Genomic DNA, 15,066 nt, shown 5'->3' with positions numbered 1-15,066 from the left:
GGTCTATTTTAAAGGATAAATGTATGCCTTAGAAACTGTTAGGTTTTTAATTTTTTTCCCTCTTGGACTGCCAGATTGCACCAAACTTTGTAACTTCTCTTTTTCAAACAAACTGGACGTTTCCAAGTTTCCAAGAAACACATCTAAGATGCAAAAAAGAGCCTTCTGTACATAGTAACTCCAGGGCTGAGTGCTACCGCGGTCTATCACGTTGTGGATGAAATCACAAACGACTGCTTTAGACCTCCCAACCACATGCGAAAATAAGAAGTTAGGGGCTGAGCAGAGTAAGTCCAACAGATGTTGTCGATCTTCATTCAGAATCTGCATTTCTTTTTGAGAGGCCAGGCTGGCAGGGATTCCCTGGCAGATTAGATAATCATTGGGAGTTATTAAACAGAATTGTGTTTGGCTTCTCTTTTTCTCATGGATGACGACATCAACTCCTTCTATATGACCTGGAGGCTGCCATGGAGATAAACAGAAAAGAATAAATTCTCTGCTGAGCTGACAGGGCCTGTACAGCCCTCCATAGCAGGAGAGGCCCCTTTCTGTAAGGAGAGGAAGAAGGGCTCTGCTGTTCCTTGTCTAACACCAAGTTCCTAAACTACAATAATTATTTGTGCACAGGACCCTGAAAACCTTATTAGCCATTAAAAAATAATTCCAAATGGTATTCTTTATGACTGACAGAGTATTTGGAACTAGTGTTTGGGACATTTGCTAATGGTTGTCCAGGGTTACTCAGTTTAGATTAGCTTTGGCACAGTAAGACAGAGCTAGCATCCTGTCCAGGGACAGGGGCAGCAGATATGGGTACAGGTCTGGGAAAGGTCTGAGGGTCACCAACAGGGTTGCCTGAGTGGTTTGTCCCAACACTGGTCTCCACAGCTCCAGACCAGCAACCAGAATCTTAGCTTGGAATCTGAATGGATTTCTCAGTGATGTTTCGTGCAAAGCAGCATTTCAGATCAGCTCTAAGCCCAGGCTGCCTGTGTGCTCCTCAGTCCCACAGCCCACCTCTTGCAGAAGAGCCAGATGAGAATCAAGATTCAAGAGTGTTCAAGAAATACTGGGTGAGGTACAAACTGGTGAGGAAGGGTATCAACTTTGCCCCTCTTCCAGCTTCCAGGAAGTATGAAGCCACATTTGAATTCAATTATAGAAAGTTTACAGGGCTTTCTGTATTATGGGCCTTTCTGGCTCATATTTTTAATTTTCTTTTTTTTTGTCTCGCTCTCATATTCTCTACGGCTGTAATTTTTGCTCTTTATTTATTTGCTGCCATTATCTCACTTTACAGTTTTTGGATGCTCTCTCAGCTCCTCCACGACTAGCAGGGGTGCATCAGCATGTTTTTGTAGAGACATAAATCAAGGTGGCTGTTTCTGCATTCCTGTCATGTTTTCTGGTGCAAAGGTCTAGGTGGAGATGGGCCCACACGCCTTTGTTCGGCCTTTGCCGGGACCTGTTCTTAGAGATTTATGGAAGCAGTAGCCTTACTTGTGCCCTTGGAGCTCGATGGCTGTTCCTTTTCTCCCACCGATGTCCCACATGATGACAGAGTGATCAGAGCTGCCTGAGAACAGTATCCGCTGGACTGGGTCCCAACAGAGTGCTGTCACCCCTCCTGAGAAATGGACACAGCCAGATGTTAGTCACTACAAAATGGGAACTCAAGAGATCAGGACCCCTAAGGGTCCTGAATTATGATAAATATTTGCAAAATGAATAAATGAGAAACTCTAGAAAAGAAAAACTGGCTCCCAAAGTAAAAATCCCACTCTTTAAGCATCCCCCCAATGTAATGTAGCACAAAATCAATTACTACGGAGATCAAAAGGCAGTTATAATTCTAAGGATGGTAAATACAGCACTATTTGGAAACATTAACCATATTTTCCTATTACTTACTCCTAACCCTGACAATAACAAGTAAAAAGTAAACAAGGATCAAAAATACTTAGATTATTTTTCTTCTTTCTCGACACATAATAACTATACATACTTGTGGGGTACAACGTGATGTCTCAATTTAAGTATACTTTGTATGATGAGCAAACCAAAGGGGGTAATTAGCATATCCATCTCATCAAGCACTCATCATTTCTTTGTATGAAAATATTCAAAATCCTCCTTTCCAGCTATTTTGAGGACACAACACCATGTTGTTAATAGCTACCTTCTGTGCAACAAAACACCAGAACTCACTAACTGCACCTTTGTACCCAGTGGTCAACTTCTCCCATCCCCAACTTCACCCAATCTCTGGGGGAACCACTGTGCTATCTACTGCTTCTCTCAATGAGGTCAACATTTTAAATTCCATGTTGAGTGAGATCATGTGGTACTTCTGTGTGTCTGGCTTATTTCATTTAACATAATGGTCTCCAGGCCATGTGTGTATACACATAACATTTTATTTATCCATTCATAATCCATTAATTATTTGTTTGCATTTTGCAGTTACATGAATAGTGCTGTAATGAATGCGGGGGCACAGCTTTCTCTAATATGTTGACTTCTTTGGATAAAGTCTCAGTAGCCAGATCATATGGTATTCTGTTTTTTGTTGTTGTTGTTGTTGTTTTGAGACAGAGTCTCATTACATAATCCTGGTTGGCCTCAAACTTGCGGCAATCCACCTTCCTCTGTCTCCTAAATTCTGGGCTTCCAGGCATGTACCACCATGCCTGGTAGTAAGTCATGCTATTTTCTATAATGGATGGACTAATTTACTTTTCACCATCAGTGCTCAAGGTTTCTTTTCCCCACAGCTTCCCATATGCTGCCACTTTGTGACACCACCAATCTAACTGCAGAGAGGTGACACTGCATTGTGGTTTTGATTTCTCTAATGATTACTGATACTGAGCATTTTCCAAGTAACTGTTGTATGGAAAAAAAAAACTGTTACTTGTTATTTGTGTGTCTGCTTTTGAGACTGTCTATGACATATTTTATAGCCAAGTATATGATATAATTAGGCACAATATCAGAGTTGGGCATTTTTTCTCTTTGGAAACTTGAGTTTACAAATCAGCTACATTCTTTTTTAAATATATTTTATTTATTATTATTTTTATTTTATGTGTGTGTATTGCCTGCATGTAGGTAAGTGCACCCATGTCATGCAGTGTCCACAGAGAACAGAAGAGACTGTCGGATCCCCTGGAACTGGAGTTAACAGGCTGCCATGTGGGTGTTGGGATTTGAACACAGGTCTTCTGCAAGAACAGTCAGTGTTCTTAACCACTGAGCCACCTCTCCAGCCCCCTACAAATCAGCTACATTCTTTTGAAAAATATTTTATTTATTGTTTTTATTTTATGTGTATGAGTGTATTGCCTACATGTGTGTTAAGTGCACCTGTGTTGTGCAATGCCTGTGGAGGTCAGAAGAAGGTGTCGGATTCCCCCGGAACTGGGGTTATGGATGGTTATTAGCCACCATGTGGGTGCTGGGAATCGAACCCGGGTCCTCTGCAAGAGCAGTCAGTGCTCTTAACTGCTGAGCCATCTCTCCAGCCCCTCAGCTACATTCTTAAGTGCTAGTATCCTTGTCCTACTTAGCTTTAACTGTCAACTTGACACAGTCTAAAGTCACCTGAGAGGAAAAGCCTTAATTAAGGAATTACCTAGATCAAACTGGCCTGTGAGACTCTAGATTGTTAATTGCTGTGGGGGGGACTAGCCCTCTGTGGGCATGTGGTTCTGTATGTATAAAACAGCTAGCTAAATATGAGCCTGTGAGCTCCCCAGCACACAGCATTCCTTGATGGTTTCTCCTTCAAATTCCTGTTTGAGTTCCTGCCCCATCCATGTAAGCCAAATAAACCCTTTCCTTTCCTAAGCTGCTTTTGGTCAGAGTTTTTTTTAACGTACTTTTTTTTTGGGGGGGGGTCTTTTTGAGACAGGGTCTCTCTGTTGCCCTGGCTGGCCTGGAACTCACTATGTCACTATGTAGACCAGAGTAGCCTCAGTCTCATAGAGACCTGCCTGCCTCTGCCTCCTGAGTGCTGGGATTAAAGGTGTGTGCCACCATGCCCAGCCTGATCAGAGTATTTTATCACAGCAACAGAAAGGAAACTAGAACAATCCTCAACCATAAAATGGGGGTGGCGTACTGTAATATTTCAATCACTACAACCGCTAGTAACAGCAAGCTGAGCAACGCATAATGGTGAGAATTGGTCAGATGAATTACACAGGACTACACTGTAAGCTTTAGTGTGATAGAGATTAGGATTACTCTAGCATATAGCTAACCAATATTATAAAAGATTTTCTTCTCTTATAAATCAAATTCCTTGAATACTGAGAATAGTAACAAAATTTCCACACAAGATTGGTACTTAGGAATGTAAGAAGCTTTTTTTTTAAGTTTTTTTTTTTTTTTTTTTTTTTCTGGTCTTTTTGAGACAGGGTCTCCCTGTAGCCCCAGCTGTCCTGGAATTCACTATGTAGACCAGGCTGGCCTTGAACTCACAGAGATCCACCTGCCTCTGCCTCCCAAGTGCTGGGATTAAAGGTGTGCACCACCACACCCGGCCCAGAAACTTTCATTTTTAAACATTAAAAAATGCTATATTCTGAGACTATAGACCAGCTTCATATTTTTTGGAGTGTGACATTTTTTAAAGTATCCATTTGTAGGGCAGCAGAAATGGCTCAGCGGTTAAGAGCACTGGCTGCTCTTTGCAGAGGACCCGGGTTCGATTCCTAGCACCCACATGGTGGCTAACAACTGTCCCTACCTCCAGTTCCAGGGGAATTTGTCACCCTCTTCTGATCTCCACAGGCAATGGATGCATTTACACACATGCAGGCAATACATTCATACACATAAAATAAAAAATAATAAAAATATTTAAAAATAAACTATCCATCTGTTTTAATAAAATCTTAAACTTTATGAGCTTTTAGGGCAGGTACTCACTTGTCTCTGAAGACATTTTTAGGATCACAGAAGACCCCCTCCCCCTACTCTTGTGGAGTCTTACTGTTGTGGCTAACTGGCTTCTTCCTCTACCTGCACTCTACATGTTTGCATAGATTCCTGTTCCTGGAACAACCAACCTCACTTCCTCTAGTCAGCACTTCCTCTAGTCAGCTTGTGGTTAACTAGCCTGTAGCTCCAGGCCACCCCCCCACCCCCGCCCGCCAGAGCACTTTCCCCAATAGCAGTCCAGCATAGCACCAGGGCAGAATGAGGGGCAGATGAATGGAATACAAACCTTTTTGTCTTTATATCATGCTAAACCTTGCCTAAGTGCCATTTCTTAGAGTTCTCTATCACTGTTCTCATTACTTGCATCCTCATTTCCTCCCAGACTGGGTGACCTTCAGTCTTCCTATTAGAATATAAGCTCTAGGAGGCCAGAGCCATGAATTGTTCCTCGCAGGGTCCCCAGTATGAACAATTCTGCCTGGCTTGCGGAGGTATTCAGTATGCAGAGACAGAGGAGCCAATGGCTGGACAATGAGTCAGAACAGAACTACTGCCCTCCACCTTGCTCTCAGCAAACGAAGCAGGTCCACGGCATGCATTTCCTGAACTGCAGTGCTACTGATGTGACACCTGCTGTTCTACTTTTACACCATGGACTGCTCAGCTCACAGAGGATGTGAAGTGGCTGGATTCACTAATGAAGACACCATGCTTAAGGGGACAGCTAAGGCAAGGTGACATATGTAATTTCTCCTATAAAACGTAAAATGGGAAGCTCGGCTTCTTAAAGAATCACATCAGATTTAAATAAAAGTGTATGCTGCTGGAAAGAATGGCTAGAAAAGCTTCATTGATTCAGGGACTTAATGGATAAAGGACTCTTCAAGTTAGGTCACTATAGAAATACCTTCCTGGGGCTTCTCTGTACCCTAACCTGTCAACCTGACACTTACAAATGCTGTACCATGAGACACAACTCCCTGGTCCTCGTTGCTGCTGACTATGGCATGAGAAGGTTAAGGGGGAAGGAAGTGAGTTTAGATTTGGAATTATAAGTTTACAGGCTCTGGGACCAGATTCAAGGTTCAAACACCAGCTCTACCTTTGCTAGGTACATGAGCTTGGGCAGGTTACTACTGTCATTGTGCCTCAGAAGTCTCATTTATCAGCAGGGACGGCAATAGCACCTAATAATGGTTATGTTGAGATGAAAGGGGCTGACAGGTGAGGTCCCAGACTAGTGCCTAGAATATGCAAAGCACTCAGATGTCAGCTAGACTGCAAAGCAGAGACCTCCTTGTACAGCCTATGTTGTCCTTTAAGGCACTGTGGAGATCTCACCTGCACAATCTTTGTCATGGTGTCCTTGGTGGAGCCAGCCTTTAAGGCAGTGGCTAGACGTCCCCATGTTATCCCAGCCATTATGAGCAAAGCTCAAGTTTTAGAAACGTACTCAATCTCTAGCTTTACTGCATCCTAGCAGACTGTAAGGGGGAAGTGGAGTTACCAGCAACAATATGAGGACGAGACAATCAATAACCTGGCTAAAGCAATGCATATTCATCAGTGTATAATGATGAATATACACTAGGATTCAGTGTATAAAATATGGAAGAAGACATAAAAGGATAGGATGGAGCAGGGATGCCAACAACTCTGGGTTCATAGGCTCTTGGATACAATTAAACAAAGCTCAAACCTTCTGCCACCAGCAGCATACCATAACCAGCAGCATACAGTAAGACAAGATCATGTGACTGTTGCTAAGAACAAGACCTTGCAGGTTGCTTTTGGTGGAGACAGTCTTTCTGGAGAATGTGGCTCCGCTTTTCACCTGGGGTGCCTGTCCTACCCTTTATCACTCATGTAACTTCTTTCTATTCAATGTTGCAGTTCAGAGGCCTCCAATATACTCCCCAACACCCTCAAGGTGATGTTGTAGTCCCCGTGCACAGACATTGACCCCACCACATTTAACATTGTCAGATTATAGATCTAACCCAAGAGTAGACATTAGTTTCTGAATCTTTGTGTCTGAGCAGAGCACATAGTTCTCAGTGTATAGGAGGTGCTCAATAAATGCTTACTAAAATGACTAGCTCTACTGGATGGCAGGGGAATAAGGGAACAAAAAGTAAGAAAGCCTTGGGGTAGAGACTGGGGGTGGGCAGCACAGCAAGTGAGTCAGAAGGAGAAGGGGAGAGTTGCTGCAGGAACCTACACATCCTGGAAAGGCACAGTGCCTGCATCTCTCTGCAAGTAGAACTTCTTGATGCACAATAATCCTTTCCCCTTAACTTCCGGCAGTGAGAAGTGGAGGACCTTCAGAGTCTGCATCCCAAGTCCTGCAGACACTACCTGTTCTCATTTGCTTTCAATTGCTACACTCTGACCAATACCAACTTGGGGAGGAAAGGTTTATTCAGCTTACATCTCCTGGATCACAGTTTATCACTGAGGGGGCCCAAGGTAGAAACTCAGGGCAGGAACCTGGAGGCAGGAGCTGAGACATAGGCTATGGAGGAACACTGCTTACTGGCCTGGTCCCTGGCCCCATGTTCAACCTGCTTTCTTATATAATACACAGCCACTTGCCCAGGGGTGGCACCACCCACAGTGGGCTGGGCCCTTCCATAACACTCAACAAAAGAAAATGCCCTGCAGACATGGCCACAGGCCAGTTCAAATGGAGGCAATTCCCCAATTGAGGCTCCTTTTACTCAGGTGTGTCAAGTTGACAACTGAAGTTATCCAGCACACTACCTTTTATACTCTAACCCACAGTGAGGACAGGGTCAGGGCTGAGGTGGTTGTGGGTTTCCAGCTCATGACATTTTAAGTGGCAGGAAAGTTCTTCCATTTCATTTTAAATTAATTTAAATTTTTACTCTCCTTCAATATTTCAGTTTATGTTCTCACTGCCATTAAACACAATACAACTTACATGAAAGTTTTAGAATTATTCTTTTTGATTGCAACTGGGGATTGAATCCAGGGCCTTGTGCATGCACGGCAAGTGATTTACTACTGAATTACATTTTCAGACTTCTATTCTCTAAAGGGTGTTACTTCTTAAGGGCTACAGAACTTCTGTTTGGGATAATGAAAAAGTTATGAAAATGGTATTAGGACCGCACAACACTGTGAATATACTTAATGTCACTGAATTACTGCACACTTGAAAATGGATGAAATGACTAGGGATACAATGGATGGCAGAATGTCTGCCAGCATGCACATGGCCCACAAGTACTGGGACTAGCACTGCAAAACAAAACAAAACAGAAGCTGAAATGGTAAAATCTATGCTATACATATTTTATGAGAAACAAAGGAGTCGCAAGTTTTTGGAAAATTCATTTTTAAAAGACTTGATTTTTGTTTTAAGTGTATGAGTATTTGCTTGCATGTATATATGTGTACCACCTGGGTGCCTGGTGCCCATGGAGGCCAGAACACAGCATTGAATCCCCTGGAACTGGAGTTATAGTCAGCTGTGAGCTGTTGGGAACCAAACCTAGGTCCTCTGCAAGAGTAGCCATTGCTCTTAACTACTGAGCCATCTCTCCAGCTCAGGAACATTTTTTAAAATGTTTATTTTTATGTGTACGAGTGTATTACCTGTGTGCATGTAAGTGCACCCACATCATGCAATGCCTGTGGAGGTCAGAAGAGGGCGTTGGATCCCCTGCAACTGGAGTCACTGATGGTTGTTAGCCACCATGTGGGTGCTGGGAACTGAACCCAGGTCCTCTATGAGAGCAGCCAGTGCTTTTAAATGCTGAGCCATCTCTCCAGCCCCATAAATTAATTTTTAAACAATTATAAAAATTGGCTGGGCTTGGTGGTGCATGCCTTTAATGCCAGCACTTGGGAGGCAGAGGCAGGTGGATCTATATGGGTTCAAGGTCAGCCTGATCTACACAGTGAGTTCCAGGCCAGCTGGGGCTATAGGGAGACCCTATCTCAAAAGGACCAAGACAAGCAAACAAAAAACAAAACAAAAACCCAATTATGCATATTAGTGTATTTTACCCATTGTAGGGTTTCTCTCAACTTTTTATTAAATATTATAAAATTTGCTGAGACAGCATTTTTAAAAAATATTTTATTTATTACTTTTATTTTATGTGTATGAGTGAATTGCCTGCATGTATGTGAGTACACCGGTGTCGTGCAATGCTACAGAGGTCAGAAGAGGGCTTCGGATTCCCTTGGAACTGGAGTTAAGAATAGTTCGTAGCCACGATGTTGGTGCTGGGAATCGAACCCAGCTCCTCTGCAAGAGCAGTCAGTGCTCTTAACTGCTGAGCCATCTCTCCAGTCCCTGAGAGAGCATTTTAATGACAACTATGTTCACATTTCTTTTTTGTTATTCTTTAATTAAAAGAATTTACGTGTATGTGTGTATAAGTGCACATGCATGTGGGTACCTGTAGAAACCAGAAAAGGGTGTCAGATCCCCTGGACCTAGAGTTATAGGTGGTTGTGAGTACCCTGTTGTGGGGTGCTGAGGGCTAAACTTAGGTCCTCTACAAGAGCAGCAAGCACTCTTAACTGCTGAGCCATCTCTCCGGCCCCTCTTTCACTATTATTTTTAAATAACAAGGGCTTGCTGTGTTGCCCATGCTGGCCTCTTAGTCCTGGCTCCAGTGATACCTCTGCCTCGGTCTCTTGGGTAGCTGGGACTGTAGCACCTGACTCCTTGCTCCACATTTTTGATTACTTAGACAAGAATCTCAAATGTGGAGCTGGGTTAGTCTAAACGATTTTAGACCTCTTAGACTGTTAACAAAATGTTTAGTGAACTAAGTATCTTGGGGGGAGACTTATACCTCAAACCTTGCGAAAGTCAAAAATTTCACGTTGCAAAATCATTGTTGGATACTGCTGGGTCTGCCTTTGCCACAGTGTGACATGACAACTCACTAAGTGTGGCATCACACCTTCAACAGTAAAGGACAGGCTAGTAACTATTTGAACTTGCATGTTTGCATAGACTTTTCTTGTTTATTTAGGTACTTTTGTTATAGTTACAGTGTTCCTTTAGAGTCTCCTAATAGCAAATGAACAAGGCTGTGTTTAATGGTCCATTAATTAGAAGGCTTTAGGCAGATTTACATTTTCATCCTTGTATTTCTAATACGTTTATGCAAATCAAGACAATTCTTAGGCTTCACGGTGTAAGATAAGGCCCAGTGCCAAGGTAACATTTTATATTAGAGCAAGGCTACAGAACATGGGACCCTTGGGCCATGTCCAGCTAACACCACGGTAAGAACAGTTACTCACCCCTGTTGATCGGGAGACAATATAGAACTCGGGGGACTCCAGAGTGACATCTAAAGAGTCAAGAGGCCACTTCTGCCTAAATGAAATCTGGTTAGGTGCTAGGCCTGTTGTATCTCTCCCTTCTCCCCCTTCTCCCTATTCCTAGGATCAAACCAAGGGCCTCACTTGTGCTAAGCAAGTGTTCTACCACTAAGCTACATTCCCAGCTGTAATTTTTTTTCAACTTCCTACATTCTTCTCTGAAACATCCACTCCTTTACCCCCAACTCTCCACTGTCAACATCACATTAAGGGACAGTTTCTGGGGCTGGAGAGATGGCTTAGCAGTTGAGAGCATATACTGTTCTTGCAGAGGACTGGAACATTGTAATTCCAGCTCCGGGGGATCAGATGTTTCTGATCTCCGTGGGCATCTGCACGCATATGCCCATACCCTGTCCCCATACATATAATTAAAAATAATAAAAATAAAACATTTAATGGATAGTTTACACTAGCTTTCCAATTTCTCTGTACTTCCAGAAGAATCTTTAAAAACCCAATCAAGTTAAATTTTTTTGCTTCAAACTCTTCAGTCATTGCTCAAGGATGTCAGAGCACTGCCTGCAATGAACCTTTGGAGCTGAAGTAACTGGCTTCCGTGCTGGCTGCCTCCTCTTCTGAATGGTCCAGTCTGAGAAAAGTAGCCACACCAGCGCACAAGAGCACACTCTTCCAGATCTCCATGCTCTGACCATGCTGGCTCTCTCTGCCTGAATGACTTTTTGCTTCTTTTCTATGGACTCAACAGTTGCTCATTCCCAAGGATTTCAGGTCAAGCAACAACTCTCTTGAGAAGGCTTTCCTTCCCTGAATGCCTCCCCCTCCTTCCAAGGAAGCTGCCTGCTCTGTGTTCCTGGAAGCTCCCTGTGCTTGCTTCCCCTGCCTCTGCCCCCAGGCATCATAATTACAGTCTCTCTTGCCTCTCACTGGGCTGTGAAGAATTTGAGGACAATGACCTATGCCATTTATTTCTGCTACCGAAAGCAGCAGCTGAGATCAACCCAAGGGAGCAAAAGGTAAGGAGAAGAGGATCAGGGTAGACAGGGATTCTGAGGACAGACAGAGGCACAGAAGGGAAGCGGGAGAGGCTATTTCACAGAAGTGGAGGGAGGGCAGTGACAGCAGGAAGAACAAGCCACCATGCAAAATGCTGCCAAAAGGTTAGGCACAACAAGGTCTAAAACATGTCCCAGTAGGCATGGGTCACCTCAGGGAGAATACTTCAAGTGGAGTAACAGAGACAAACAAGGCTGCACAGGGCTAGAAGGCAAATGGAAAGCAAAGACTTAGGAGCAGCTGGGGAAATTATATTCTTGCAAGAAGTACCTCTGCTACAGTCTGCATGAACCTGAAGACGCTGTGCTGAGTGAAATTAAGTCTCACAAATGGACAAGTACTGTACGATTCCACTTATATGATGTAGTTACATTCATGGGAAGAAGGAAAGATGGTGGGGAGGGAGGAGTTGCTATCTAAGGGCAAAGGGCTGCAGCTTCACAAGATTAAGTGTTCTGTGATGGATGGTGGTAATACCAGCACAATAATGTGAAGGTACTTTATGCCACCAAACAAAATCCTAAAAAAAATGGTTAAAATAGTGAATTTTATGTTCTGAAAAATCTTGTAATTAACAAAAAACACTGTTATTAAGAGAATAAGATGGGAACTGCTACAGCAGGATATGGGATCAAGAGGGCTCCGTGTGTTTTTTCAACAGAGAAGCAAGAAACTTAAGCATGGTAATTACCTGAGACAAGACTGTTGCCCAAAGAGTGGCAAAGGGAGTCCATTTTGGTGTGTGGATCCTAAGAATTAGCCTGGACCCACAGGAGGGCTGGCTCCTGCCTGAGGGGAGGAGAGACTAAAGTCTGTTAAGGTACACACGGGAGTACAAAACAGGCAAGAAATAAACATAAAAACGAAATCTGACAGCTTTTGAAGGAAATGGCTGGGGGTGGACTGGAAAGGGGAAGAGAAAGGCGGTAAAGAGTCACAAAAAGGTGTTTATGGGACTGGCAACAGGAGTGTACAGACCGCAGGGAGAGGGGTTATTAGGCAACTCTGCGCACCTGGCTGAGAAATCATGACCTTGCAATGGGCCTGGTGGTCCCTATCATGAATGACTTGCAGACTGGGCTTCTGGTTTGGACAAGCAAGTAAGGTGTATAGTCAGTCTGAATTTCAGTCTCCAAGATTACCCAAGAAGTAGAATGCTTCCAAGAGGAAGAATGCTGTCAACTACAGGCTCGAGCATTCTGGGAAGCGTGTGGCAAAGGAAGGAGACACAGAGGCTCAGACACTGGAAAATGAAGGGCAGATGACAGAAATTCACAACAACCAAGAACAGCATGTGAAGAGAAGAAAAGGATTTAAGGGACCAAAAGATGAGAAGACTCAATCAAGTATGTAGTGAAACAACAGTTTAACTCTTTCTGAGGTGTGACAGTTCTGATCCCTACCAGATCCAGTATTGGCCAGGCTGTAAGTAATCAGTCTTATCCAGAGGGGAAGTTGCTCTGTGCTTCCCTTCTAAAGATATAATTAAGGTGATCTTGTATGAGTCTTACTCTCTGGATTCAATTTTCTCTTTACTCCATCTCCTAAGCCAGCACACTAATTTCTTTGAGATTTATCCTACTTTTATTTACATATATGTGTGTGCACACATATGTGTGCAGGTGTCTGTGGAGCGCAGAAGAGGGCATTAGATCCCCTGGGGCTGGAGTCAGAGGCAGTTGTGAGCCATCTGACATGGGTGCTAGGAATCAAACTCAGGTCTGCTGGAAGAGCAGCAAGCACTATTAGCTGCTAAGTCATCTCTCCAGTTCATTTTTCATTTTTCTTCTTTAGGAAATCTCTTATGACTGGATAGACACCATACATTAAACATCCTTCCTCTACTTTTATTCTTCTATGACATCTGAACTATTATCCCTACTCTATACTAAAATCATGAGTAGTTTACAAAAAACAAACAAACAAACAGACAGACAGACAAACGAAAAACAGTAAAGCCTATTAACAGCCATGAAAACAAGCAGTGACTTATTTGACAGTGGCTCATTTCCTAAGGTCAACATTTCCTGAAGCCAATGCCACTCCTGAAAAAGCCAGTAAAACAGTAACTATCACTGTCAATTCTTTCAAAGGCTAAGAATGATTGTTCTATATCATCTTGTTTAAATTACCGTGAACAGACCAGAAGGGCACCTTGGGTTATGAACCTTACAGCCCGTGGGAAGGGAAAATGAATGTGCTCCTTTTATTCAGTCTAGCTTCTCACAATGACAGTATTCCCTTTTCATTTGGAAGTGAGACCCTTTCTTGTATAGCATCTTCTCACTTCAAGAGTGACAAGGACAACTGTCCTTTCAGTCTTCCGGGGTTTGAACAGTTGCCACATGGTCTCAAACACCCTGTCAACACATGCCAACACTGGCTTTCTCTACAGCAATGTGAAAGCAAAATCTCAACATTTTCAAAATAGCCTGGCTCCTCTTCTGTTTGGACTACAGAGAAAATGTTTTGAAGTTATCTCTTACTGAACATTCTGGAATTAGTTAAGCATATCACCTGTATCTCTGCTCAAGCACAGGTTGTTCTCTGTCACTTTCAACATCTGAACACCAGAATAGTCTGGGCAACAGAACCCTATGTGGTTGGCACATGGCTTTCCTCTGAATCCTACCTGTGTGTCCTCTGAACGTTGTGACCAGCGTGCAGTTTTCTTGCTCCAGTTTAAGAATGGTTACTTGGCCCGAATGATCACCGATAAACACATGCCGAGTTTCAACATCAAATCTATCATGTAAGCATTAAGGATTGTTTCTCAGAATTGAAGTGGGGATTTATAGTAGGGGGGAAAAAAACCTCACATTAGTTTAATAAGGAATATGAAATGTCATGTCAGGAAAAGTTGAAGAGAGGTGTTGAAAGATACAAAAATGAACTTAACAAAGGATATACCACATTACTAGACAGACAAAGATGTATGTCACTAAATTAATTTACACATGTAACATCTCAATAAAAGTATCAACATATTTTTCTGGAGCTAGATATGTTTTTTTTTCCAAAAAACATATGTAAAAAATAAATAAGCAAGAAGATCCAGGAATACTTAAAAATAAGAATAACATGCAGCAGGAGGTCAGATCTACCGGATACTACAAAATGCTACAAAGCTGTTTTTTTCCGAGAGGGGAGTGTTAAAACACACTTTAATGAAAACACTTTTTCACCATCTTTAAATAAAAAGGCCTTGTGCAATTGGTTTCAGCTGAAGCTGTTCTAACTTCAGGGCTAATTACATCCTGCTCCTTGGGTTTTAGAGGCCACTGACTGCCAACTCCCTGGTGTTTGGGGCACATGGTTGGATGCTCTGTTGTGTTGGAAGTCCTTGTGGCAACTTTACTCAGCAACTGCTTCATCGTTTTCAGTTTAGCATTCACTGCTGGCATATTTCTGATGAATGGGGGTTGTGCCTTTTTCTAATTCAAGCACACTTATATCTTCTGTCCTGGTATGGATATCTTTTTGTACTTTCTTTCCTGGTAACTATGTGCAGCTTATGAGGGTGCTGTAGAGCCTCACCATATTTTTCATAATCTGCAGGTGAATGTGAAACACTTTATCTGGAATTCTTGGTAGACTGGTGAGGAATCTTATCTGTGCAGATGAGATGCTGTGCCTTTTGTCACAGTAGATAGTCTGTTAGGGAAGGCTGTTGAATTACTGAGTATGATCCCTGCCCTAAGCATGGCGATGGTTCTCTTTAGACGT

At 42.8% G+C, this 15,066-nt stretch overlaps 1 protein-coding gene across 3 annotated transcripts in view; it reads right to left on the bottom strand.

The window, feature by feature from the left end:
* Positions 1-15,066, bottom strand: part of Wdfy2 (WD repeat and FYVE domain containing 2) — a 201,624-nt gene that overhangs the window by 28,953 nt on the left and 157,605 nt on the right. For all 3 annotated transcript variants that reach the window (XM_029570555.1, XM_008847350.3, XM_029570557.1), the window contains 2 exons: positions 13,973-14,085; positions 1,504-1,630 (listed from right to left, as the gene is read on the bottom strand). In XM_029570555.1, coding sequence (XP_029426415.1) covers positions 1,504-1,630; positions 13,973-14,085 — 240 coding nt within the window. The remainder of the gene's footprint in view (positions 1-1,503; positions 1,631-13,972; positions 14,086-15,066) is intronic.

Source organism: Nannospalax galili, unplaced genomic scaffold, assembly GCF_000622305.1.
Source record: "Nannospalax galili isolate Female #2095 unplaced genomic scaffold, S.galili_v1.0 scaffold1252, whole genome shotgun sequence".
NCBI classification, from domain to species: Eukaryota; Metazoa; Chordata; class Mammalia; order Rodentia; family Spalacidae; genus Nannospalax; species Nannospalax galili.
This window is presented reverse-complemented; position numbering and strand designations above follow the sequence as displayed.